Source organism: Eleutherodactylus coqui, chromosome 12 (assembly GCF_035609145.1).
Source record: "Eleutherodactylus coqui strain aEleCoq1 chromosome 12, aEleCoq1.hap1, whole genome shotgun sequence".
NCBI lineage: Eukaryota > Metazoa > Chordata > Amphibia > Anura > Eleutherodactylidae > Eleutherodactylus > Eleutherodactylus coqui.
The window spans coordinates 2,843,308-2,867,886 of record NC_089848.1 but is presented as its reverse complement, the minus strand read 5'-3'; the positions used below and the strand labels follow the sequence as shown (position 1 = coordinate 2,867,886).

General features: G+C 45.9%; 1 protein-coding gene across 50 annotated transcripts in view; it reads right to left on the bottom strand.

The window, feature by feature from the left end:
* Positions 1–12,923: 12,923 nt before the first annotated feature.
* TNS3 (tensin 3) overlaps positions 12,924–24,579 on the bottom strand; it is a 272,533-nt gene continuing 260,877 nt past the window's right edge. For 3 of the 50 annotated variants that reach the window (XM_066585403.1, XM_066585407.1, XM_066585408.1), the window contains 4 exons: positions 21,947–22,115; positions 20,013–20,081; positions 19,895–19,921; positions 12,924–17,962 (listed from right to left, as the gene is read on the bottom strand). In XM_066585403.1, the coding sequence (XP_066441500.1) occupies positions 17,821–17,962; positions 19,895–19,921; positions 20,013–20,081; positions 21,947–22,115 (407 nt within the window). In that variant the 3' untranslated portion in view covers positions 12,924–17,820. The remainder of the gene's footprint in view (positions 17,963–19,894; positions 19,922–20,012; positions 20,082–21,946; positions 22,116–24,579) is intronic. The other 47 variants (XR_010787405.1, XR_010787397.1, XR_010787398.1 and 44 more) reach the window with 47 other exon arrangements.

Genomic DNA, 24,579 nt, shown 5'->3' with positions numbered 1-24,579 from the left:
TGTGGCCCTAAGAAGGACCGTTGGGGTTCTTGAAGCCTACACTCACTCCTAACACTCTCCCTGCCTAACCACCACTTCTGTCCCTGGACTATTACTGCAGGGCGCAATGCTCTGCAGACAGCCGATTTTGGAAAAAAAAAAAAATTGTGCAACACTGCTAACAGCAGCCTCCACAGTACTGCACACGGATAGATGTGGCCCTGAGAAGGACCGTTGGGGTTCTTGAAGCCTACACTCACTCCTAACACTCTCCCTACAGCAGCACCAGCAGCAGCACTTTCCCTCAGCTAACTCAGTCACAAGGCATCTGAGCCGAGCCGCGGGAGGGGCCGACTTTTATACTCGGGTGACACCTGATCTCGCCAGCCACTCACAGCAGGGGGGTGGTATAGGGCTTGAACGTCACAGGGGGAAGTTGTAATGCCTTCCCTGTCTTTCAATTGGCCAGAAAAGCGCGCTAACGTCTCAGAGATGAAAGTGAAAGTAACTCGAACATCGCGTGGTACTCATTACGAGTAACGAGCATCCCGAACACCCTAATATTCGCACGAGCATCAAGCTCGGACGAGTACGTTCGCTCATCTCTAGTGGCTACTTCTTATACTACTGAGGTTGCATGAAAGCTGTGCTGCGATTCGTTGTTATATATTATACCACTAAGGTAACATGAAAGCTGCGCTGTGATTGGTTGCTATATATTATACCGCAGAGGTAACATGAAAGCTGCGCTGTAATTGGTTGCTATTTTTTATATTGCTGAGGCAGAATAAAAGTTGCGCTGTGATTGGTTGTTATTTCTCTTACTGCTGAGGTAACATGAAAGCTGCGCTGTGATTGGTTGTTATATTTTATACTGCTAAGGTAACATGAAAGCTGCGCTGTGATTGGTTGTTATATATTATACCACTGAGGTAACATGAAAGCTGCACTGTGATTGGTTGTTATCTAGATATATAAAAACGTATGTATGTCTGTCTGTCTTCGCAGCAACGCGCGACGGGTAAGCTAGTTTATATATATAAAATTGAATGTCTGTCTGTGTGTGTCTGTCTGTCTGTCCTTTATGCGCTACTACACCATTCATCCGATCACCATGAAACTTTGGGAAGTTGTTGAGTACACTCCTGGGAAGATTATAGGCATAGTACAACTATCCTATGATAAATGGCGCATGTGCGAGCGTCGTCGACAGTTACGCCCCCCCACGTAGATCGTTCGATTTCCATCATTGCCAATAATTCACTTCCCGATAGCGTAGAAACATCAAATTTGGCAGGAGCATTGATTATGTCATAAATAGGAAAAGTTAATGGGCCCCAACTCGATTATCCAATTCTAAGCGCCAAAGAATTAGCGTCCAAATTTTACGTACGGAATCTAATTCTCTCACTTCCCAATATCATAGAAACTTGAAATTTGGCACGCGCATTGAATATGTCATAAATAGGAAAAGCTAATCGGTCCCAACTCGATTATTTAATTCTATGCGCAAAAGAATTAGCGTCCAAATTTTACGTACGGAATCTAATTTTGTCATTTCCCGATGTCATAAAAACTTGAAATTTGGCACGAGCATTGATTATGTCATAAATAGGAAAAGTTAATGGGTCCCAACTCCATTATGCAATTCTATGCGCCAAAGAATTAGCGTCCAAATTTTTTGTACGGAATCTAATTTTCTCGCTTCCCAATATCATAGAATCTTGAAATTTGGCATGAGCATTGATTATGTCATAAATAGGAAAAGGTAATGGGTCCCAACTCGATTAATTAATTCTAAAGCGCCAAATAATTAGCGTTCAAATTTTACGTACGGGATCTAATTTTCTCGCTTCCCAATATCATAGAAACTTGAAATTTGGCACGAGCATTGATTATGTCATAAATAGGAAAAGTTAATGGGTCCCAACTCGATTATTCAATTCTAAGCGCCAAAGAATTAGCGTCCAAATTTTACATACGGAATCTAATTTTCTCGCTTCCCAATGTCATAGAAACTTGAAATTTGGCATCAGCATTGATTATGTCATAAACAGGAAAAGTTAATGGGTCCCAACTCGATTATTTAATTCTAAGCGCAAAAAAATTAGCGTCCAAATTTTACGTACGGAATCTAATTCCATCACTTCCCAATGTCATAGAAACTTGAAATTTGGCACGAGCATTGATTATATCATAAATAGGAAAAGTTAATAGGTCCCAACTCAATTATTTAACTATAAGCGCTAAAGAATTAGCATCCAAATTTTACGTAGTACGGAATCTAATTCCCTCACTTCACGATGTAATTTGGCATGAGCATTGATTATGTCATAAATAGGAAAAGTTAATAGGTCCCAACTCGATTATTCAATTCTAAGCGCCAAAGAATTAGCGTCCAAATTTTACGTACGGAATCTAATTTTCTCACTTCCCAATGTCATAGAAACTTGAAATGTGGAACGAGCATTGATTATGTCATAATTAGGAAAAGATAATGGGTTTCAACTCGATTATTCAATTCTAAGCACCAAAGAATTAGCGTCCAAGTTTTACGTACGGAATCTAATTTTCACACTTCCCAATGTCACAGAAACTTGAAATTTGGCACGAGCATGGATTATGTCATAAATAGGAAAAGTTAATAGGTCCCAACTCAATTATTCGATTCTAAGCGCAAAAGAATTAGCGTCCAAATTTTACGTACGGAATCTAATTTTCTCACTTCCCAATGTCATAGAAACTTGAAATTTCGCACGAGCATTGATTATGTCATGAATAGGAAAAGCAAATAGGTCCCAACTCGATTATTCAATTCTATGCGCCAAAGAATTAGCGTCCAAATTTTACATACGGAATCTAATTTTCTCACTTCCCAATGTCATAGAAACTTGAAATTTGGCACGAGCATTGATTATGACATAAATAGGAAACGTTCATGGGGCCCAACTCGATTATTCAATTCTAAGCGCAAAAGAATTAGCGTCTGAATTTTACGCATGGAATCTAATTCTCTCACTTCCCGATGTAATTTGGCACGAGCATTGATTATGTCATAAATAGGAAAAGCTAATGGGTCCCAACTCGATTATTCAATCCTAAGCGCAAAAGAATTAGCGCCCAAATTTTACATACGGAATCTAATTTTCTCGCTTCCCAATGTCATAGAAACTTGAAATTTGGCACGGCATTGATTATGTCATAAATAGGGAAAGCTAATGGGTCCCAACTGGATTAATTAATTCTAAGCACAAAAGAATTAGCATCCAAATCGTACGTACGGAATCTAATTTTCTCACTTCCCAATGTAATTTGGCACGAGCATTGATTATGTCATAAATAGTAAAAGCTAATGGGTCCCAACTCGATTATTCAATTCTAAGCGCAAAAAAATTAGCGTCCAAATTTTACGTACGAAATCTAATTCTCTCACTTCCCAATGTAATAGAAACTTGAAATTTGGCACGAGCATTGATTATGTTATAAATGGGAAAAGCTAATGGGTCCCAACTCGATTATTCAATTCTAAACGCTAAAGAATTAGCGTCCAAATTTTATGTATGAAATCTAATTCTCTTACTTCCTGATGTCTGGTTGTTATATATTATACCGCTGAGGTAACTTGAAAGCTGCGCTGTGATTGGTTATCTAGATATATAAAAACGAATGTATATATGTATATCTGTCTTCGCAGCAACGCGCGACGGGTAAGCTAGTATAAAATAAATAAAAGTTTAACCCCCCCCCTCTTTTGCAATATTCATAATAAAAAAAAATCTAAAAGCAAAATTATATATTATACATATATTTGGTATCACTGCATACATAAAAGTCTGATCTATCACAGTAACACATTATTTACCCGGCACAGTGAATGTCTTCAGAAAAAAGAAAGACAACTAAATTACACTTTTTTGGTCACCCGGTCTCCAAGAAAAAATGTGATTGCATGACTGGGGGTCGCACACTGCGGCCTTCCATGACAGCTCTCGACTATCAGCTACTTCCGGCAGCCAATATGAGGGAGCCATCGCACTCCACAGCCCCACAGCTTTAGTCTACAGGGTCGGCGTGCTTTTATGTCCCTGTAGATCAAAGCCCAGACACCCAGGACGTGAAAACACGAATAGGTGGTCACTAAGGGGTTAAGCTCCGTGACTCAGTGGCCACACAACTTCTGCAGTATCCATGTTCAGTCATTTTGGCAGCCTGCACAAAAAGGACAGTGATTTCCATGGCACCTACTAGTGTGAGTTCATGCTCCTGGCCCACCGTGTCTCTCTCCTGGCGCTGCATGAGTGAAGCTGAATGGCGGACTACTGGCGTCAGTGAGTGGCCATCCAACCAATAGAGGAGTGGTCAGGACAGTGCCTCTGCCAATGGGTGATTAGGTGAGGGGCAGAAAAGGACTCTGACGTTAGAGGAACAACCTAGGGAGGTTAGCCGTTACGTCTATGGTCCGGGTTTACCAGCCTTGATGGTGAGAAAGAGGCACCCTGTCCTGAATCATCCAACCCAGAGGCCAGATACACAATCTTGTGGTCCTGCTTCATGCGGTCCTGGACTGGGCATGCTGCTGCTGAAGTATCACAATGCATATCCACTCGCTTGCTGCGTGAAGTTCTTGTATCACATTCCCCGGACCCCACAAAGTACCAGCACTGGCCACCAACCTACAAGCCTAAGGTATGCTCACACCTGTCAGACCTGTTAAGGTTTCCACAGAAAATCAATATCAATTGGAGCAGATTTTGATACAAATGTTAATGAGGATCTGCCATAGACTTCAGCCTGCCAACTGTGGGGGTGAAATCCCCAGCAAAATCAGCACCAAATTCAGTCAAAATCTTTACCATTCGGTATTTTCCATTCCATTAAATCTGCTGCAAATCAGCCACATGTGGACCTTCCCTAAATGTAAGACGTGCGGTGCCATTTTTTGTTTTTTTCTTGGCTTTTTTTATCCCATCTTCCAAGACCTAGGACTTTATTTTTCCATTGACAGCTGTATGACTGATTTTTTCAGGATTGCTCCTATAACTTGCACAACTCCTCTAACAGAACGGATGAAAGGATGCCGTTTGCTGCTCCAATGGTTTGCTGTGAGACAACTAATCATGCGGATTGTCATTTTTGCCACACAAGTATAGCAGGACATTCCAGTAAGACCAGACATAAAATAAGGTATCCAGATGTGTCTTCAGTGCAGAGACCTGCGCCTCATGGGGAAGGCTTGCTTATTCCTGCCTGTAACCTGCAAACCGCTGCATCTGACCTATCGGAGGAAAGCTGATCAGAAGATGCGGACCTGTAGAAGAGACCAACCCTGAATCCCATGACAGATCCCCCAGCTCAGAGAACAAAAGGAACTCAACGATTTGGTCCGTGATTTACAACTTTCTAAACAGAGAGCTGAACTATTGGGTTCTAGAGAAACAATGGAACCTTCTAGCTGAAGGGACAACGATTACAACTTTTAGATCAAAAGGAGGCTATTTATCTGGATACTCTGAAGTGCAGAATTAAGCATGTGTGTGTATATATATGTGTGTGTACATGTGAATGCTTAGATGATGGACGGTGTTCAGCATATCCCACAGGAGAGGAGACCATTTACTGATTTCAGTAAAACCAGCTTAAAAGCAATGCTATTGTATAATGGCAACAAACTCCGTCATTGCCTTTGGCCTATGCAGTGGCCATGGGAGAAGCATATGAAAGCATGGCTCTGATACTGGACGCAATCAAATACAAAGATCACAAGTGGCAGATATGCTGTGACTTAAAAGTTGTAGCGCCGCTTCAGGTTTACACAAAATACTTCTTTTTTTTCTGCTTATGGGACAGCCGAGACACCAACAACCACTACAAAGTCAAGGAGTGGCCTACGAGGAAATCATATATACCTGGGAAAGAAAATGTGACGAATACTCCATTGGTTGAGCCGAGTAAAGTCATTTTGCCTCCATTTCATATCCAGTTAGGCCTGATTAGGAACTTAGTAAAAGCTCTTGATAATGAAGGTCAATCATTTGAAAGAAATGTTTCCCAATTTGAGTGACGGAAAGCTAAAAGACGGCATATTTGTTGGGCCACATATCAGAAAATTACTGAAAGATCCAAACTTTGGTACTAAAGTCACAAATCTTGAATTAGCCACTTGGTCAAAGTGACGGTGCATGGCTTATTAGGCAACAGAAAAGACAATAACTTTGCATCCGCAGTGAGTGATCTGTTGGGCGGCCCCAAGAACACAGGAAGAACGGCTCTAAAAAAGTCATTTCTTCCCAGAAAATGTGGGTGCCTTCAGTGATGAGCAGAGTGAACGCTTTCCCCAAGACATCCTTAGTATGGAGCCTCGTTATCAAGGACACTGGAGCCTTCGATGACGGGGGATTACTGTTGGGTTCTGGTTAGGGAGACTAATGAGACACCAAACCAGAGAAAAGCTTCATCTTATTTTGCCAACCAAATCAGTGTGAACGTTGGAATCTGTGAATCTTAGAGCTTCTGCTGGTCTCACGTTCACAGATACATTACCAGAAAAACATTACTGAGGTCTGAGAGCTATCTTTTTGTATTTAAAACCAGTCAATATTTGCCAATACAGTGATACCTTGCGAGTGCCTCAGCTTGCGGGCTTTTTGACTTACGAGCAGGCTCTCTCCCGAATTTTCACTATGATTTAAGAGCAAAAACTCGAGTTACGAGCCTGCTTCGCATTCCACGCAGGGGGTCCCCTCATCACTGAACACTATCACAGTGCTCAGTGACAAGGGGACTCCCCGCAGGGAGTAAAGAATCCCCTGCCACAGCTGTCACAGAGGATCGCAAAGCTCTCCGATTGACTTTAATTAATGGCCGAGCATTGCCTGTGATTGGCTGAGCACTGTGACCAATCACAGGCAGTGCTCAGCTGTCATTCATTGAATGGTTGAGCACTGCCTGTGATCGGCTGAGGGCTTAGCCAATCAGACACAGCTTTCAGCAGGCGGGGATTTTAGATGCTTGCCTGATGAAAAAACTTCAGAGCAGTGCAAGAAGATGTGGCTGCATGTGGCTGAGCCCCGGCAGCGGCGGACAGGCGAGTATATATTTTTTACACATCCTATAGATGATTTTCATGGAAGGGGCACCTATTTAAAGCCTTTCTCTGAAAATCACTGTGGGGTAGCCAGCAGCCCATTGCATTCAATGAGGCCTCCTTCAGCCCGATTGAAAGGAATGGCGGAACGAATTAATGCCGTTTCCATTCATTTCAATGGGGAAACTGGTTTTGACATACAAGTGTTTTGGGTTAAGAGTAGAGATGAGCGAACGTACCCGGTAAGGCCGATTTCGCAATCGAGCACCGCGATTTTCGAGTACTTCACTACTCAGGTAAAAAGATTCGGGGGGCGCCGTGGGTGAGCGGGGGGTTGCAGAGGGGAGTGGGGGGGGGGGGGAGAGAGCTCCCCCCTGTTCCGCGCTGCTCCCCTCCGGGCGACCCCCGAATTTTTGCACCCGAGTAGTGAAGTACTCGAAAATCGCGGTGCTCGATTGCGAAATCGGCCTTACCGAGTACGTTCGCTCATCTCTAGTTAAGAGCTTTGTCACGGAACAAATTAAACTCTTAACCCAAGGCACCACTGTATTGTATTATTGTCTCTGTATTAGTGCCGTGTATCTCGGAGAGGTGATAGAATCTGATTCTGCCACTGATGTCAGCACCCCAAGATTAGGTAAATCAACCTATTCGAAAACCAGATACAGAAAAAGTTTGAATTTGAACGATACATTGGTCAACAGATTTCGATGATCTAGCGATTTTTTTGGATGACAGTCACCTTTAGATGTAAAGCCTCAATCTTTTGAGCGATTTTAATCGTTGTGTGCCTTTGCGCTCTGAGCGGGGGATGCAGAAGACAAGGAGGGCCGCTTGTCTTCTACATCCAGCTGTTCTTCAGCATTCTGAAAGATCAGCGATTTCTTAACAAAAACTGCGAGACGTCCGTGCACCTAGACACGATTATTACTCACAACATGGCATTGAGCGAAAATCGTTGTGTCTAAATCAGCCTTAACACATATAATGTGCAGCCTTCACAACACGACTTAATTAGCAAGGCTCTGATTACAGCAAGGTGTGAGATCCAAACTTACTGCAGCACATTGCTTAACCCTTCTGTACGCACCCCGACTCCTCAACGCTGTTTGCACCTGGGGACCCCACACGCCTTACAGCTGCTCGAGAAGGTGTAAGCAGATAGAATTCGGGGGTCACGCATACACGCTCACTTGGAGAGGACTTTGAGTAACGGCCGTTCATTGTATTGTGAATTTTCGTGCGTAAACATGTTCTCTGACAAATACGGGTGTTTACTGTAATAGTTTTCTCCAGTTTTTACTGAAACGAGCTTTTAAAATCTTTCTTTTTCCATTATGATATTATGTCTATTTATTGAAATATGAATACAATGTATCACAGATTCTGTCTCATTAGGAGACCAACCGCGTTCTGCTGAGCTGTACCGTGAGGTTAGGAAGCTATGGAAGAATTATAGTAAGTACAAGGCTGGTGCCGACCCTACGGAGCCAATGCCAGGCAGATATACCGCACAGCGGCAGACTAATAGATGGCCGTTAGCCTTTATCTGCGACATTTACTACGAAAACAATTAAATGATTCCAAAGAAAACTAACCAAAGACGGCTTTCCTTCAGACAGGTGAGAGAAGAGCCTGCAGGACCAATAACTGAAGATCCCTCTGAAAATCAGCAAGTTATCAGCAATTATGAAACCAAATCGGCAGCAGAGAGCGTTCTCGGTTGATCGATTTCCACGGTTTCACCGCCTTCGACATCGCAGTCACAGTTGGATCGAACTGGTCAAAAATCTGTTGTTGGTTCTCGCCACGTTCGCTATCAACAAACGATCAGAAAATGCCAAAAACAAGAAGATTGCGTACGAATTGTAGTAAACCTGTGTGCGATGAACACGCCATAACTACGACAAAATGTATCCTGTTACTCAATAAGCATGTAATTAGTCATTATAATTAAATAATTGAAATAAAAGTTCTTTATTATCATTAAAGTAGGTTTATAAATGTTTATTTTAATATTCTTACCATTTTAGAAAGCTAAAAACTAGATTTTTGTAAGAACTTACCGTAAAATCTTTGTCTCGTCTTGTTCATTGGGGGACACAGCAAAGACCTTGGGTATAGCTTCTGCCACTAGGAGGCGACACTAAGCATAAAAGTGTTAACTCCTCCCACTAGCTATACCCCCCTGCAAGCATCATGCTAGCTCAGTTTGTATGCAGGCAGTAGGAACACCAGTAGGATATGACAATAGATAATAAATAACCATACTCACGAACTGTAACTCATTCCAACACCGAGGCGACTGCACCGAGGACCCTCCAAACCAGCGGAGTATACATTACAGCCCTAATACCACACTGGGTGGGTGCCGTGTCCCCCAATGAACAAGACAAAGAGATTTTACGATAAGTTATACCCAAAATTCTGTTTTCTTGTCTGTCATTGGGGGACACAGCAAAGACCATGGGACGTTCTAGAGCAGTACCCAAGGGGGCGGGAAAATATAAGAAGCAGCAGGTGTAAAGAAGCAATCTGTCCTTCAACTGCTACTACCATTAATGGATGACTAGTTATCCAGCATCTTCAGAAACAGAGCATAAAGGGGCTCGAGTAACGGTATCCACCCTTCGGGAGAAAGAACTCCTGATAACACGGCCTGAGAATATCACTTCTTTGGCACTGTAACCCTGTACTGCTGTGAAGCAGAGCCAGTGCAAGGAGTCCGCTCGGAGTAGTCGAGATTACCAGCAGCGCGCCAGCATGACTGAAGAATGCTACCCGAGAGAGGTACTTTAGCGTAGTCAGACCGAGTCCACTTGCCACCAGAGCGTTCCTCGGGACGAGGCACTACCAAGAAAGGTGCCCACCGAATACTTCAATGAAGTGGATCTCGATACCAGCGGCAGCAAGAGTATATACAACAGGTCAATAACGACCGTCTCCTGATGACAACCTTCGGTACAAAATCGGCATCCAAACGAAGCAGTGGAGCCATCAGCGGTGAAACTTCAGGGAGTTGCATGCCTTCCAACAGTCGACCTAGTAGTACGGCAGCTTCCATATAACTCCAGGTTGTCAATATCACCTTCCCAGTCCCGCCGCGAAGGAGGAAGCAGGACAATTCAGGACACCAATGAAAAAAAACCCCTCTTTGCGATCCATAACCGCTTCTGGTTGAAGTCCTGTGTTAACCATTGCTGAAAAAGCTTGCAGCAGTAAGTTCCTGATTACCAGAATGTGGGGAACTTAGAACGGCAGGACTGATCTCTGGCCTCAGGCCACATAGCTGAAGCGCAGCATGGCCCTGATGCTGCGTATCCCGATGGCCCCCATCTGTGACGTCGACTGCCTGGTTAGCTGTACATAGCAGTAAGGCAGAGGCGGCAGCATCAAAGGTGTAGATTAAAGTTTAAAAGCCTTGAGGCTTGAAAAAGACATGTAGTCGAAACGTTGTCTTTTCCTATATGAAAGCAATAAAAGGATTTTAAACTTTACTCCACACCTTTGATGCTGCCGCCTCTGCCTTACTGTTATGGATTGACCCGGGATTGGAGGTCCGTGATCCCACTGCCTGGTGGCTGTGCATATATCTACCTCGCACATTTGGGAAAGCTGTGTTTGAGTGCTGCTGGACCTCTATGGATTGGTTAGCTGTACAGTGAAAAGGACTTGCGTCAAGAGATCGTTCAGTCCCACGATCCTGTGACAATGCCGACAGCATCTACCTTCTGCATGAAATCATGGTCTTCTAAAGAAGCCTAGCCTTGGAATTGAGACTGACTGGTTAGTTCACTAGGGTTGGCCCTGTACCAGGATATTGGTGTAACGGCATGAATCCACTAGGCACAAGAAGGTTGGCAGCACAGCAAGGGCATACCAGTACAGGAATCTCGCTGGTCCTTTTGAGGTAACCTCAGTAGTAGAAAGGGACAAACCTAAAAGGATTGCCAACAATAGGAGAATAGACTGTCTCACTGTCTCCTGCAAGCAATAATGCAGGCAGAACAACACAGGAGGATTGCAGCGTGCTCCTGGGTCTGTCCAACTTAACTCCATTGGAAGTGTTAACTTCCTTATGCAATCTGTGGCGAATGCTCAAGGAGCTAAATTAGCAACTGCTCTGACTTACAGGGCCCTCGTTACGGCCAGCGTCTGCCCTTCCACAATATAGGAGAAACGTGGGTTGTTCTGCACCCATTGGGGTCAGCGGGGGACTCTGTCTCAACCGGATCATGCCTGTAGGCTACCCACGTCCGAACAGACACGGCTGATAGAACTAGCCATCCAGGTTCCTAGAAGAAACACAAGATGCCGTGTAGTTCCGAGACCGCCCAAGAGGGAGCGGACTCACAGCAGATCAGCATGTCATAGAGCTGACTGGAGGGATGCTCTATAGATGTATCTATAGCCCCTCACTGCATTGTCGGAGTTGGGACCCAGAATCGCCACTATACATAGACCGGACCCGACTGTGCAGATGAGATGCTGAACGTCACTCTCATCTGTGGCGAGAGTGCACATAGTATGCGGTCGTGGATGGCTCCAGCCTGCGGTTCTCCTGTCATCGGAGATTGCAGTAATGTCGCCTGCAGGAACTGCAGGCAGCCATCACTAGAGAGCTAGCCGTTAGGTAAAGGTCCAGTGCTGACCCGCTGCAGAGCAGAGATGAGGCGTGATGCATTCGCAGAGTTCCTACGAATAGTACTCTTTCCATCTGGAAGGTTCCACAGGTCTCAACAAGGCCAGAGGAAGCCCAACAGGCCGTTTGACAATCTTGTTCATAGGACGAGGCTTATTCTGGATGGATCTCAAATGTAGTGAGCAGACGTAGTACGTGGCTCTGGCCGCCCCGTCTGTGTGTCATACTGGATTCTCACACTGCAGTAGGCTGCCTACAGGTAAATGCAGAAGGGCAACGACAGGGTAGCTAGCCCTTAGGACAGGCTCAACCCGGTCCGGCAGGAGGAGTGATGCATGCAGGGTATTCCTTTGCAAGTACTCTTTCCGGAAAGGAAGGTACCCCAGATCCCATCAAGGCCGGAGTATGGCCATCAGCTTGAGTAACATTGTCTGCAAAATGAAATATTCTCCACTGGAGGTAAATCTCGTATTGCAGTGAGAACGCACATAGTATGCAACTCTGGCCGGCCCAGTCATCCTGGGCATGGAGGGGCAACAGGGGAGTTACCGAGGCAAGGCTAACCTGGTCTGCTGCCGATATGAGGAGCCATGTATGAGTACTCCTCCTATACTGAAGGTACCACAGGAGTCAGCAAGTGGGGGAGTCTGGGTTGGGAGGTACAGCAGCATATGAACTGGTCGGCAGGTCACCATTACTATGAACAACTTCCGCATGCCGGCGAAGAACAGGCCACACAGCTGCAATATACCCCGGCCTGTGGTGGCCATGAAACAAGTTATACGTAGTGAGCCACGCACGCTGGCTAGCGGTGATTACAGCAATGAAAAAAGCCCAGCAGAAAAAATGCACAGGTCCTACACCTGCCTTGCGGTGTCGTACACAGGACACGTGCCTCAGACGGCGCTGCAGGGAGGAGGACGGCAGTGCAGGGCCTAAAAACTGCGGCCGCGCAGCGACCAAACTATGACACATAGCCGTGCGCTGGCCAACTCAATGGTCGCACAGCAGCAACCTCCAGTACCTGCAGCAAGAGGTGCTGCACCTCCCTGCAACTACACGTTGCCACAAATTCGAATGGCCGCAGGCAGACAGATCATGACCGCGCATGGCTGCGTGTCCACCACTGAGCTACTGCTCAGCAATTACACAGAAGCAGCAACGCCAACAGCAGCTGCCACAACCAAGGAAACAACGAGAAGGAAGAAGAGACAAGTATTAAATTCACATTTTATTATATTCTAAATAAAGTTGATATTTCATGGCGGGTCGAGGACTTTACACGAATGCGGGAAGGCATTGTTTTTACATAGTGGATACATTTGTACAGAAGAAAAAGGAAAAGAACTAGAAGTATATATAAATGAGGTGATAGATGATACATACACTGGCATCTAGTATTTAGACATATGTATTAACACTGTGATAGCTGGATACTCAGGAAGCGGATTACTGGCATATATCGGATTCAGTCGGTGTAAAAATACCAAAGTACCGGTGAGAAATCTAATAAAGGTTACAAAAGTGAAGTGCTGAGATACTCGGCCGCTCCCAACCAGAAGCTTTAAATGAATCCGGATTCACATTCATCTGTTGGTCATTCTATGCAGAATTAAAATCACTCAAATACAAATACCAGTACAAGAAGGAATACAATACAGAAGCGTGCCGACGGGTCAACGAGTGCGCCGACGGGTCAGGTTGGTCCATAAGGGGATCTCTGGCCTATCAGCAGCCCATGATGGGCAAAACCAATAACTGGTATTTGTGATCATCGGATCAACAATCTGTGTTAACATGAGACAATAATTACAAGACCGTGTATCCAAAGTGGACAGACTGCGCCCATGAAGAGGAGGCGGATACACCCCGACGGGCCACGTCACAGACACTGACCGCTCACCTCCCACAGGCCCGGATGTGGGCAACACTTTTTCAAGGGCACAAATTTACACAAGGCGGATCGTATAACAATGTCACTTTAAGTCTCTACAAACCGACTAGAAGGGAAACGAGTGCCGTTCGGATTCATTTAGAAAACAGCGGGGGCATTCAGAAAGCTTTACACACCAGTTCCTGGAGGTTAAAAGTTGCAACTTTTGTGCAAGTGGGGATTTGTACAAAACGGTTTGACTTTTCAGCTTTTTGCGCAGCATCGCCACTTTTGTAAAAAGTTTGTCGAAATAGGATGTATAATTTATGCCAGAAACTGGTGCAAATTATGCCAGAAATTGACGCCATGTCAGAGCTGGTGTATATTTCTGTGTAGGCGATGTGCGCCAGGGAAAACTATACTAAGACCGGTGTTACAAACCCCTCAGTATGTAGCTTCCAATGTAACGTCAAAGAGGCCGACACACTTGTACCGCCCCCTTTTTTTAAGAATTAACCCATCCGTAGACTGCAGTGCAGAAACAAGGATTCTCTATTGTTATATCAAACCAAAAATATGACTATAATTTTACACTTAATTGTATTTTTGTTTGTTGCCTGTGGTAGTTGGTGTCTCGTCCATCCTGTAGGAGGCGCTGTAATGTAGTGATAGAGATCCGTGCTCTCTATGGGCAGACAAGTCCAGTGGGGGTCATTCTGTAGTTACCCGTTCGGCCAGGTGACTGCAGACTGCGCTCTTTACTCCCCCCGTCCACAGGACCCTTCAGTCGTGGGATAGCAGAGCTTGTAAAATGCTGAAGACCTCTTGGATAAAAGCGGGATCCTATATTTAGTGCATCTTACAGTCTGAAGGACCTGGCGCCCCTCGGAGGAGCGGGGGGTTTACCATCTGGCAGGGCAGAGCTTCGCCACAAGGAACGACCAAGATGCTTAAGCATTTATTTTCTACTACATGTTCCTGTAGCTTTGATCCAAAGATGCACTGAATGAAGGGTCCGGGTTCTGCTGGGGGTCTTCGCCATGTTATAAGCTCTCTGTATAGACTCCTACAGGAAAGGTTGTCAATCCCTGGATGCCGGCTCATTGTACTCACAACCCCACAGTGAGGAGGGATCTACAGCGAGAAGTTGTACTGAGTCTTTCCCCATAGAACTATGTATCAGTCCTCCGGCTCTGTAACATCATGCTGGCAGTTGGGACTGTGTGTTTACCCCGTTAACACGTCCTCTACCCGGGCAGCACGTTCGTCTCATTCTCCAGTTGTCCATTTACACATGGGAATAGTAAATAAGCGGCTCAGATCAGGTTTCATCACTTTCTCTTGTGCTCTGGATTCGTTGTGTCTAACAGTAGCCACTTCCTTTCTTTCCTAGTTCCACTTACAATCAGCCTTCGGTGCAGTCACCTCCAACAACCGCTCTTACAATAAGCCTTCGGTGCAGTCACCTCCAACAACCGCTCTTACTAGAAGCCTTTGGTGCCATCACCTCCTACAACCGCTCTTACAATAAGCCTTCGGTGCAGTCACCTCCAACAACCGCTCTTACTAGAAGCCTTTGGTGCCATCACCTCCTACAACCACTCTTACTAGAAGCCTTCGGTGCCGTCACCTCCTACAACCGCTCTTATAATAACCTTCGGTGCCGTCACCTCCTACAACCACTCATACAATAAGCCTTCGGTGCCATCACCTCCTACAACTGCTCTTACAATAAGCCTTCGGTGCAGTCACCTCCTACAACCGCTCTTATAATAAGCCTTCGGTGCCGTCACCTCCTACAACCGCTCTTATAATAACCTTCGGTGCAGTCACCTCCTACAACCGCTCTTATAATAACCTTCGGTGCCATCACCTCCTACAACCGCTCTTACAATAAGCCTTCGGTGCCGTCACCTCCTACAACCACTCTTACAATAAGCCTTCGGTGCAGTCACCTCCTACAACCGCTCTTACAATAAGCCTTCGGTTCCGTCACCTCCTACAACCGCTCTTACTAGAAGCCTTCAGTGCAGTCACCTCCTACAACCGCTCTTACAATAAGCCTTCGGTGCCGTCACCTCCTACAACCGCTCTTACAATAAGCCTTCGGTTCCGTCACCTCCAACAACCACTCTTATAATAAGCCTTCGGTGCAGTCACCTCCTACAACCGCTCTTACAATAAGCCTTCGGTTCCGTCACCTCCAACAACCACTCTTACTAGAAGCCTTCGGTGCAGTCACCTCCAACAACCACTCTTACAATAAGCCTTTGGTGCAGTCACCTCCTACAACCGCTCTTACAATAAGCCTTCGGTTCCGTCACCTCCAACAACCACTCTTACTAGAAGCCTTCGGTGCAGTCACCTCCTACAACCACTCTTACAATAAGCCTTCGGTTCCGTCACCTCCAACAACCACTCTTACTATAAGCCTTCGGTGCCGTCACCTCCAACAACCACTCTTACTAGAAGCCTTCGGTGCCGTCACCTCCTACAACCGCTCTTACAATAAGCCTTTGGTGCAGTCACCTCCTACAACCGCTCTTATAATAAGCCTAGGTTCCATCACCTCCAACAACCACTCTTACTAGAAGCCTTCGGTGCAGTCACCTCCTACAACCGCTCTTACAAGAAGCCTTTGGTGCAGTCACCTCCTACAACCGCTCTTATAATAAGCCTAGGTTCCATCACCTCCAACAACCGCTCTTACTAGAAGCCTTCGGTGCCATCACCTCCAACAACCACTCTTACTAGAAGCCTTCGGTGCAGTCACCTCCTACAACCGCTCTTACAAGAAGCCTTTGGTGCAATCACCTCCTACAACCGCTCTTATAATAAGCCTAGGTTCCATCACCTCCAACAACCGCTCTTACTAGAAGCCTTCGGTGCCATCACCTCCAACAACCACTCTTACTAGAAGCCTTCGGTGCAGTCACCTCCTACAACCGCTCTTACAATAAGCCTAGGTTCCATCACCTCCAACAACCACTCTTACTAGAAGCCTTCGGTGCAGTCACCTCCTACAACCGCTCTTACAATAAGCCATCGGTGCCGTCACCTCCTACAACCGCTCTTATAATAACCTTCGGTGCAGTCACCTCCAACAACCGCTCTTACAATAAGCCATCGGTGCCGTCACCTCCTACAACCGCTCTTATAATAACCTTCGGTGCGGTCACCTCCTACAACCGCTCTTATAATAACCTTCGGTGCAGTCACCTCCTACAACCGCTCTTACTATAAGCCTACGGTGCCATCACCTCCTACAACCACTCTTACAATAAGCCTTCGGTGCCGTCACCTCCTACAACCGCTCTTATAATACCCTTCGGTGCCGTCACCTCCTACAACCGCTCTTACAATAAGCCTTCGGTGCAGTCACCTCCTACAACCGCTCTTACTAGAAGCCTTCGGTGCCGTCACCTCCTACAACCGCTCTTATAATAACCTTCGGTGCAGTCACCTCCTACAACCGCTCTTACAATTAGATACTTCTTCACTTTAAGGGGTTTTCCAACAAATATTTGACTTTTGTAACAGTTTGTCTGAGCTGAGAGATCATCCAGCCATCCGGTGAGCAGCGCAGGTCAAACCGGTGAGCATCTACCACTATCCCAGCTCGTCAGTCTGTAGACGGGATGTCAGCTACCTCAGTAGTCCACCGGGGCCAATAGACGCTCTTGTTATTGTTCAGCATGGCCAGAGAGTTTAAAGAGAATACTTGAAAAACCTTTTCTCCTCCCAACCACTTGCACTTACCATTAATAAAACCAAACATGCATCAGCATTCACTTTATTTCCAGGGCCGTCTCCCCTTGGATTTAATGTCATTGAGCGCAGGTCTTCCAGCTTGGACTTGCTTCCTCACCATATCTACAGTCTACATTACGGTTTCTGTAAGAAGTAGAACGAGGCCGCGCGGATCTGATGGGGGGCGGGGTCACGGGAAATGTAGCAATATGAAAAGTACCAGATTTAATATTTTAATTACAGGACATAAAACAATTATTCTGATCTTTTCCCCATTTGCAGAGAGACGATACGTTATATACTCCAGAGCCGTCGCACATCGTCTGCAGGACCGACGCACTGCACAATAGGGATGGAGACGAGGTGACGTGTCTGATAGGAGTTTCTTTTCTACTTATCTTCCCATCTTGTAATTACTTGTATTAAAGCACTTCTCTTCGGAGGATACAAACGGGTTCCCTGCCTTTGATACAATTCCTTCAGAGAGCAGTTCTACATCTTTTTCTGGGAACCAATCATAACCTTAGATACAAAGTTCACAATGGCGCTAGCAGGTTGCTCGGGATCGTGTTCCGCAAAAAGATGACAGATGTTGTCGTTGCCATTGCCCTTCCTGGCTACGAATCCAAACACCCTATTTAAAAAAGAAACATCACATTTAATAGTAATCTTACATTTTGTACGTAAAGAGGAAACCTGCCTATTCTGCAGAATGAAATACACCAAAACAAGAGCAGCGCAAAATACATCCATCCTGCTTAACCCTTTGCAATCCAATTTTGGATCCAGGGTTTCCTAGGGGGTTCTCTCTTTCTGCCATTACACAATGGTGCCATCTGCTGGCTACAGCCAGTACTGCGGTATGGGACATGTTGGAGAGGCCTTCAACAACAGAGCGGCCAGTAATAAACAGTAAGAATACCCTGCCAGACGCCTTCTTATATTAGAGCTGCACAGGCTTCAATCAGAATGTCTGAAGACGTCGGACATTGGATTGGAAAGGGTTAATATTAGAGATGAGCGAACGTACTCGGTAAGGCCGATTTCGCAATCGAGCACCGCGATTTTTGAGTACTTCACTACTCGGGTGAAAAGTACTCGGGGGCGCTGTGGGTGAGCGGGGGGTTGCAGAGGGGAGTGGGGGGGGGAGAGGGAGAGAGAGAGGGCTCCCCGCTGCTACCCCCCACTCCCCTCTGCAACCCCCCGCCCCACAGCGCCCCCGAGTACTTTTCACCCGAGTAGTGAAGTACTCGAAAATCACGGTGCTCGATTGCGAAATCTGCCTTACCGAGTACGTTCGCTCATCTCTAGTTAATATCAAGCTACAAATTACACATCAAAACAATGGAGCCGCATGAAATAGCAGACAGAGGTAACTGCATCAATGCCAAGTACTAACTGGCCTATACTGTAATGTGTGTATATATATATATATATATATATATATATATATAATCCCATATCACTATATAAGGAGTGACGCACAGGGATCCCCTGATGCGGCGTGGAGGGTCTGTATGATGGGGATTACTTTGTACATTGCCGACTCCCATCTCCAGGCGTTACCGCTGTATATATCGTTTACACATAGTGAGGCGGATCTCATTATGGGCTGGTTATCCCTTGGGATCGGCGCGGTTACCTCCTTCTGTATTTTCCCAGTAGTTCCTGCGGCGATCGGTTTTGGTGTCGGACACCATCCTGCAGAGACCACATACATTCCCCTGCGCCGTCCGCAGATGGTTTGTACAATGGAGGCAGATTCTTTTTAACTCTTTGGTCAATAAATATTCTTCACTTGTAATATACTTCATCATCATTAACCTGGGAAGATGCCATCAAATTAGACTGATGAATGCGGAGGGTCAGCGGGCGAGTCGGACCCCGGGAAAACATACAGCCAGCGACGCCATTCAAAGGTATAGCTATAGCAGATGCTGCCATCGCAGCCAAGAACCTCGCAGGAAGGCGCCACGTTCTCCGTTTGTCCCAGGAAGCGACCCCTGTGCCCTCCCGTATCGGTGGGGTCGTGTTTATTCAATGTTCCGGGAAATAAAAAAAACTGCAAACCGGCACAAGTGACCGAGGCCGTAGACCGGCAGACCGCTGATGAGCTGGTCCCGGACAGGTCCAATATGGGACCTGTGCAGCCATGATGACTATGTGTAGGTCGCTCCATCCCAGCATTATGGATTTCACATCTTTCACACGTAAAAAACTACAGATTTTCCATCCAGACTTGCAGGAAGGAGATCTGCGGCCCGTCAGCAGCAGCGTGGGGCGATCTGAGCCAGCCCCATCCGTGTACTGTGGAGGACGACATCCCAGGCAACTTATAAAGTCTTCCTGCAGACTTTAACTCTAGCGATCGCCCTATACAAAGAAGGGTTAAACCTGCGGCAACTCTGTGACCCCAACTGCATGTGAGGACTAGTAGATTGTGCATTGACAGTTACATTTGCTGCGGTAGATGTGGATGAGCCCCTCAGCGAGCGGCAGCCGCATCACATCGTTACTGCAGTTAGAGCACAGCCCTTTCATCTAATGGGATTCCAGTTTTACTTACTTTGCTGAAAGTCCGTCTCTGGTCCATCTAAATGTAGAAGACAAGAAGTTAGAAGAAGTGGTTAGAAGTACAAGCAAGCCTTAAAGAGGGGGAACCCCCAAGCCTGCGCAGTGCTTACCTTCTGTCTTGTGGGTCCAGGGCACAAAATATCACAGTATTTACTGGATAGTGTCTTCGGAAGAAGAGTCTGAGGGGCGGAGCAAACAAGACGTCACAAAGTACACAGACTTGCGTCAGGTATTACTTTTGATCATTTAATAGATATAAACGGGTTTTCTAGGATCCCCTAAAAATGTAACGACCTTGGAACGTTGACAAAAAAAAAAGCGCTCTACTGCCCCCCTTTGGTGGCACCACGTCCAGCGCTGCAGCTCCAGTCCTTACTGCAGCAGTCACATGCCATGCATTGCCATCTCTCAACCAATCACAGCCGAAGATTGGTGCAGCGGTGACCGGAGTTCCAGCGCTGGACAGCAAGTGACTGCAGAAGGGAGAATGGCTATTTTCTTGCTCCACCGCATTCCACGGCCATAAACATTTGGAGTCCCAGAAAACTCCTTAAAACTATTAAGCTGAAAGAAAATGGAAATGTTAAGGCGGAACTTTACATAAAAGTACTAGCCATTCTGTTTGCACGATGTATTGGTGCAGATGTGATTGTTTCACTTGCTCTAGATGTGATCATTTCACAATGTGGCCACAAGAGGGCAGCAAACAAAGCAGCCGTTCTGGTTAGAAGCACTGAGGCTCGTTATCCGGTCCTCTGGCTGACAGTAACCATTCTATATCCTCTGTGTATAACAGGGCAACAAGCCGTTCTGTACATCATTCAGTCTGTATTGCACTAAACCCCCCTGCAGCCACGCTACACGCAGCGATTCATCCCACGCTGTAGTGACTGTCCACCAAATGCAGAGCAACACGCCCAGAAAACATTCCCAACACTTTCTTGCAAGACTAATTAAACACTCATGGAAACATTTGATTCTCAATTCCTTTTGCTTGTGTAATACACTGACATGCCAAAAGTCATGGGACAGGAACATCATGTAGGACCCCCTATAGCCCAGGGAGGGGCACCAACTCCACAAGTGGACAGAAGACGCCTGGAGGGATGTTGAGCCGTGCTGGTTGAATAGCCACCTGCAGCTTGGAGATATTTGGAGGTGGAGATGGACCATGGTTCATGGCTTAATGGGGTCTGTTCCACATACGAACCACAATTGGTAGTATTATTCTTGGACCACGCCACGTGTCGACAGTCCTCTAGGGTCCGGTTAGTAACCTCACGAGCCCAGGTCAGGCGTGTTGGATATCGTGGTGTTAACGGCAGCGCTCTGGCGAACCTTCTGCTCCTATATCCCATGGAAGCTAAGGAGCGCTACGCTGACCTGCGGGATCTGTGCCAGGCTCCTGCGCCGAATGTGGATGTGATTGCTGCCTGAGTCGTCTGTATAGTTGCATGAAAAATACCAGATGCCACCTGCAATCATTACACACCCGTGGGCAGCAGGGCACGGATCACTGAGGGTAGCCACACATTGGCACGGTTTACACTGTGGGTTGAGGAACGTTAAATGCCACCCAACTTCAAAAATGCAATGTCTGTTTTGCCTGGCACCCGCTGCCCACTAATTCCTGTTGCCTTGCCACTATCACACTGGCCAGTGTCCATTCTCACTCACAAGATCCCAACTCATACCGGTGTGGGTGTTCCCAAGCCGTCCCCCAAGGTACCGCCACCTGATCCGCAGTTTACACACAATGGGGTAGATGTACTGGGCTAACCATCCCTCGCACCGCATTATGTGTTTTAGATGCTCATTTCGCTTAGCAAGTATATATGACAGCACAAGCTTAAATACGGCGCGCGCCAAAGATAAACGTGTCTACGGAGGCAGCGAGTTCATCATCATGAAGCACTGGGATAAAGCGGACACATTAGTCTGTTCTAGCATTTATGTGACAACGGGTTGGATATTTTGCTGCTCACGTTGGATAATCATGTTATACAATGACTGTTTGCAGAGAAGCAGGGAGATGATTTCTTACTTCCGCTGATTGTCCGTTAGAGTGATTCCTTGAGCCGACACCTTGAAGTGAACCACTGTAGAAACAGGAGGGGGGTCTTGAAGTTGGGTGATACTCAATGCTTTCTGTACAGCTTGATACCCTGTAAGTGACTCCATATCCACCGAATTCAAATACCAAACGTTGCAAGCTGAAAGTGATAAATAAAATAGCACTAATGAGTCTGTAAAACACATATACACAGAAGTTACAAAAACAACCAGCAATGTGGCCCGACCTTCCCTGCTGCTCAACTACTAGGTCTGCAAATATATTACAGCCCCCAAACAAGCAGGGTATAAGCTTATGCTGGTGCTCTTAAGAGTACGTATGAGTCCGTTCAGCTGAAGAGAAGTCCACGTGTTACACCAGCAGCGATCCATCAGGCGGGCCCTTTTTGGGTCCTCTCACTCCTATGTATAGTCTCATTAAAACTCAATTTTAGACAACCTACGAACTCAAATTTCACATGTAAAGTATAGAAAGTGGCCCAACGGCTTCATAAACTGACTGTGGTGTGGTTGTTGAACTGCATAAAAATGCTCCGGCCTTACAACAGGTAGTGTACAACAATGACAAGAATTCTCCGGCCATACAACAGGTAATGTACAACAATTACATGAATGCTCCGGCCATACAACAGGTAATGTACAACAATTACATGGATGCTCCAGCCATACAACAGGTAGTGTACAGCTATTACATGGATGCTCCAACCTTACAACAGGTAGTGTACAACAATTACATGGATGCTCCAGTCATACAACAGGTAGTGTACAGCTATTACATGGATGCTCCAACCTTACAACAGGTAGTGTACAACAATTACATGGATGCTGCAGCCTTACAACAGGTAGTGTACAGCTATTACATGGATGCTCTAGCCATACGACAGGTAGTGTACAGCAATTACATGGATGCTCCGGCCATACAACAGGGAGTGTACAACAATTATATGAATGCTCCGGCTATACAACAGGTAGTGTACAACAATTACATGGATGCTCCTGCCATAAAACAGGGAGTGTACAACAATTACATGAATGCTCCGGCCATACAACAGGTAGTGTACAACAATTACATGGATGCTCCTGCCATACATAAGGTAGTGTACAGCACTTACATGGATGCTCCGGCCATACAACAGGGAGTGTAGAGCGATTACATGGATGTTCCGGCCATACAACAGGGAGTGTACAGCAATTACATGGATGCTCCAGCCTTACAACAGGGAGTGTACAGCAATTATATGGATGCTCCAGCCTTACAACAGGGAGTGTACAGCGATTATATGGATGCTCCAGCCATACAACAGGGAGTGTACAGCTATTACATGGATGCTCCAACCTTACAACAGGTAGTGTACAACAATTACATGGATGCTCCAGTCATACAACAGGTAGTGTACAGCTATTACATGGATGCTCTAGCCATACGACAGGTAGTGTACAGCTATTACATGGATGCTCCGGCCATACAACAGGGAGTGTACAACAATTATATGAATGCTCCGGCCATACAACAGGTAGTGTACAACAATTACATGGATGCTCCTGCCATAAAACAGGGAGTGTACAACAATTACATGAATGCTCCGGCCATACAACAGGTAGTGTACAACAATTACATGGATGCTCCTGCCATAAAACAGGTAGTGTACAACAATCACATGGATGCTCCTGCCATACATAAGGTAGTGTACAGCACTTACATGGATGCTCCGGCCATACAACAGGGAGTGTAGAGCGATTACATGGATGTTCCGGCCATACAACAGGGAGTGTACAGCAATTACTTGGATGCTCCAGCCTTACAACAGGGAGTGTACAGCAATTATATGGATGATCCAGCCTTACAACAGGGAGTGTACAGAGATTACATGGATGCTCCAGCCTTACAACAGGGAGTGTACAGTGATTATATGGATGCTCCAGCCATACAGCAGGTAGTGTACAGCTATTACATGGATGCTCCAACCTTACAACAGGTAGTGTACAACAATTACATGGATGCTCCAGCCTTACAACAGGTAGTGTACAGCTATTACATGGATGCTCTAGCCTTACAGCAGGTAGTGTACAGCAATTACATGGATGCTCCAGCCTTACAACAGGTAGTGTACAGCTATTACATGGATGCTCTGGCCTTACAACAGGTAGTGTACAGCTATTACATGGAGGCTCCGGCCTTACAACAGGTAGTGTACAGCTATTACATGGAGGCTCCGGCCTTACAACAAGTACATGGATGCTCCGGCCTTATACAGAAACATTCAGGGCATTTTGTGCATATATTTTATATTCCTAGATCATTTGTACATTAAGAGGTAAAACAAATTCTAAAATGTATTCCTTCACAACCTTCATGCAGCGGACTTGGCACGGGTACAAAGCTCCACACTTATGATAGCTACATTGTTTAGATAAGACGAAAGGCATCTGCACAGTCTCAGCATGTGGCATGTAAATCATGCAACGTACACAGAATTAATGGAATGCAATGTATGATCATATTGGATCTTGGTAGATAAACAATATTATATAGTGCACCTTTACCATTCCCCGAAACGATGGTAACCTATATAGAGCCATTACAGTACAGGGGCGGGTGTACAG